The 3,323-nt window shown below is 44.0% G+C and overlaps 1 protein-coding gene across 1 annotated transcript in view; it reads left to right on the forward strand.

Moving 5' to 3' along the window:
* proca (protein C (inactivator of coagulation factors Va and VIIIa), a) overlaps positions 1 to 3,323 on the forward strand; it is a 7,852-nt gene that overhangs the window by 1,956 nt on the left and 2,573 nt on the right. Inside the window, exons 3-7 of the mRNA XM_007541509.2 lie at positions 291 to 448; positions 1,065 to 1,089; positions 1,706 to 1,816; positions 2,010 to 2,150; positions 2,730 to 2,848. Coding sequence (XP_007541571.1) covers positions 291 to 448; positions 1,065 to 1,089; positions 1,706 to 1,816; positions 2,010 to 2,150; positions 2,730 to 2,848 — 554 coding nt within the window. The remainder of the gene's footprint in view (positions 1 to 290; positions 449 to 1,064; positions 1,090 to 1,705; positions 1,817 to 2,009; positions 2,151 to 2,729; positions 2,849 to 3,323) is intronic.

The following is a 3,323-nucleotide window of genomic DNA, read 5'->3' on the forward strand; positions in this document are numbered from 1 at the left end:
GTTTCTGTGTGTGTTGTGTGTTTCTCTGTGTGTGTTTCTGTGTGTTTCTGTGTGTTTCTGTGTGTGTTGTGTGTTTCTGTGTGTTGTGTGTTTCTGTGTGTTGTGTGTTTCTGTGTGTTGTGTGTGTCTCTGTGTGTTGTGTGTTTCTGTGTGTGTTGTGTGTTTCTCTGTGTGTGTTTCTGTGTGTTTCTGTGTGTTTCTGTGTGTGTTGTGTGTCTCTGTGTGTTGTGTGTTTCTGTGTGTTGTGTGTGTCTCTGTGTGTTGTGTGTTTCTGTGTGTTGTGTGTCCAGTGTTCTCCGACCCGCCCTCGGCCCACATGCTGCTCCGGTCCCGCCGGGCCAACAGCTTCCTGGAGGAGCTGAAGCCGCCCAACAAGGAGCGCGAATGTGTGGAGGAGAAATGTGACTTTGAGGAGGCCAGAGAGATTTTCCAAACCCGGGAGGCGACAGTAAGTTATGGATGGAACGGAGGAAAACTGACATGATTCAGGTTTTACTGGGAAGATTTATGGTTATTAAAACTTTAGATTCTCATTCCTTCATAATTTCCACCCAGGAAACCAGAGGTTTATATCTGTTAAATACTTTAGTCTGACTCCTCAAAGTGTTTTGATGCTTTTCATCCCTTCATCCTTCACCAAACCGTTTCAGAGGATTTATTAAGCAGCTTAAAATGAACCAACAAATAAGCAACAAGAATCAAATATGAACTGAATCTTTCTGCACACATTTTAGATTCATTATGGAGAATGGTAAAGGCAGAAACAAACACTTTAAGATGAGTTTTATATTTTGAGTTTTCATTTTATATTTTGAGGAAAAATCTAAATTCTGAATGGAAGAAAGAAAAATTAAGAGAGGAGGTGAAAAAAACTAGTTTTAAGCTAATAACTGAACTCAGGTCAGACGTTCAGTAATGATTATTAATCATGTTTCAATTTCTGATCTCAAGCAGCAATAATCACGTTTCCCATTAAACTTTAATGTAGTTTAATGAGAAACTCTGTAGTTCATCTCTGGCTGAAGGGCCAAACTCTTATCTCTGATGTTCTGTTTGTTTTGCAGCTGGAGTTCTGGACCGTGTACACCGGTGAGTCACTTAAACACCGACAGCATTAAGAAAAAGATCCTTATAGTCAGTAATTATATAAAAAACTGAGGATAAAAATAATAAATGTAACAGAATCCTGATGGATCATTTTTGTAGAATTTTGTTTTTCTTCATGCTCTAATTTCTCAGAAAACTTCCAGCATCCCTGATGGAAAAACCAGCTGGTTTGACGTACGTCTGTTATTGTAGATGAATTATTGAAAAACAAAAACTGAGCTAAACCAGAAACATGAACTTGTATGAAGCAGGAAGCTGCAGTAAAACCTGGTTAATAAAAGTGAAAACTCAGAGTTTCTGCAGCAGCGGATTCTGACGCTGTCCGGTCCGGTCTGGTCCTATCCGATCCTATCCGGTCCGGTCCGGTCCTATCAGATCCGGTCCTATCCGATCCAGTCCTATCCGATCCGATCCGATCCGATCCAGTCCTATCCGATCCGGTCCGGTCCTATCCGGTCCGGTCCGGTCCTATCAGATCCGGTCCTATCCGATCCAGTCCTATCCGATCCGATCCGATCCGATCCGATCCGGTCCGATCCGATCCGGTCCGATCCGGTCCGGTCTGATCCGGTCCGATCAGGTCTGTGGTCTGTTTCAGATGGGAACCAGTGTCAGTCCCACATGTGTGTCCATGGAGACTGCATGGATCAGCACCAGGACTACAAGTGCGTCTGTTACCATGGATACGAGGGCAGATACTGCCAACACAGTGAGTCCGACCTTCTGTCTGCGGGTCAAAAATATGAACCTGATGAGGGTTCGGGTCAGGAGGCTGGTATCAGTTCAGACCCGGTTCTAATGTGGATATGATCATCATGTCACAACAAAAAGAGAAAAACACGACAAATTAACCCGAAACCAAACATTTATTTACGATGCCTGATTTTTTAAACTCCATCCAGATGTAACAGCCACAAACTGCTCTGTGGACAACGGCGACTGCGACCATGAATGCTCAGAGAGCGCGGACGGCGCGCGGCGGAGCTGCAGCTGCCTGAACGGATACAAACTGGACGACGACTCCAGGAAATGCAGCCCGAGAAGTGAGAGCGACTCCCAGCCTCAGATCAGCTGACGGCTCTGATGACGCTTTAACGCAACACTCAGAATATTTTTAAACTGATGTTTTCAATTTAAAAATGCTGCAATACATGGTACCCACCAGTAGGTGGAGGAACATCCTGAGCAAGACTAAAGCTGTGCTAGGCTAATGATGGATTCAACCTTCAACTTTAATGTTACAAATCTGACATCACGATGATGTCACACCCATGTTAACCTTTTTCCAGTTGCAAACTGGGAACCAGTGAAATCTGCCAGTGTGATGGTAAACCATACCATGAAGGTGAGCAATTTAGGAGTTACAGACTGACAGAAGTGCAAATTACAAGTTTATCTCTCCTGCAATTTTGAGGTAAAAGGTCAAAAATACTTTTTTTAGGTCAAGATTTTTGCTTCAGGGGTTCTGAAGTTTACAAACTTGAAAATCATAAAATTCCAGCTTTGAAGTAGAACAGGAATGCAGCATGCTCCTCTGGATGTAACTGAATAAAGCTATAAAGACAAAGCATCAACTGGCCTGGATTCCTGCTAACATGCTAACATTCTGTTTCGTGCTGCAGGTTCCTCGTCTTGTGGTCAGATTCTGATCAACAGATCGGAGTACAGCGAGCCGATGGACGGCCTGCTGCCCTGGACGGTCGGAGGGGAGGTGGGCAAGAAGGGGGAGAGTCCCTGGCAGGTAACCAAGCAACAGGGAAACACTCAGAGTTCAGCAGACACCTCATGTTTGACCAGAATACTAAAAAAGAGATTTTTATCTGCACAGTTTGACTGGTTTTTACCATTCTACCTCAAACATAAACCATCAAATACTTGAACTTCAGAATAATAATTCATTCACAACCCTGGAGTCGGTAATCGTCTGTTTTAGAGCCTCATATCTGGAAGGCCAAATCTTCCAGCAGAGTCTACAGGAACTGATCTGCTGGTGATCTCAAGATCAACACAACTTCGGCTGCAGAAATGATAGAAACCCCAACCTGTCCAAACTGACAGCTTTGGCTTTCCAGCTGCAGATAAGAACTTGGAAAACTTCAAGTAGGATGGCTTTACTCCCATCAACCAACCAACCAACCAACCAACCAACCAACCAACCAACCAACCAACCAACCAACCAACCAACCAACCCACCAACCAATCACCCACCCAACCAA

The sequence above is a fragment of the Poecilia formosa genome, unplaced genomic scaffold (assembly GCF_000485575.1).
Source record: "Poecilia formosa unplaced genomic scaffold, Poecilia_formosa-5.1.2 Scaffold613, whole genome shotgun sequence".
NCBI lineage: Eukaryota > Metazoa > Chordata > Actinopteri > Cyprinodontiformes > Poeciliidae > Poecilia > Poecilia formosa.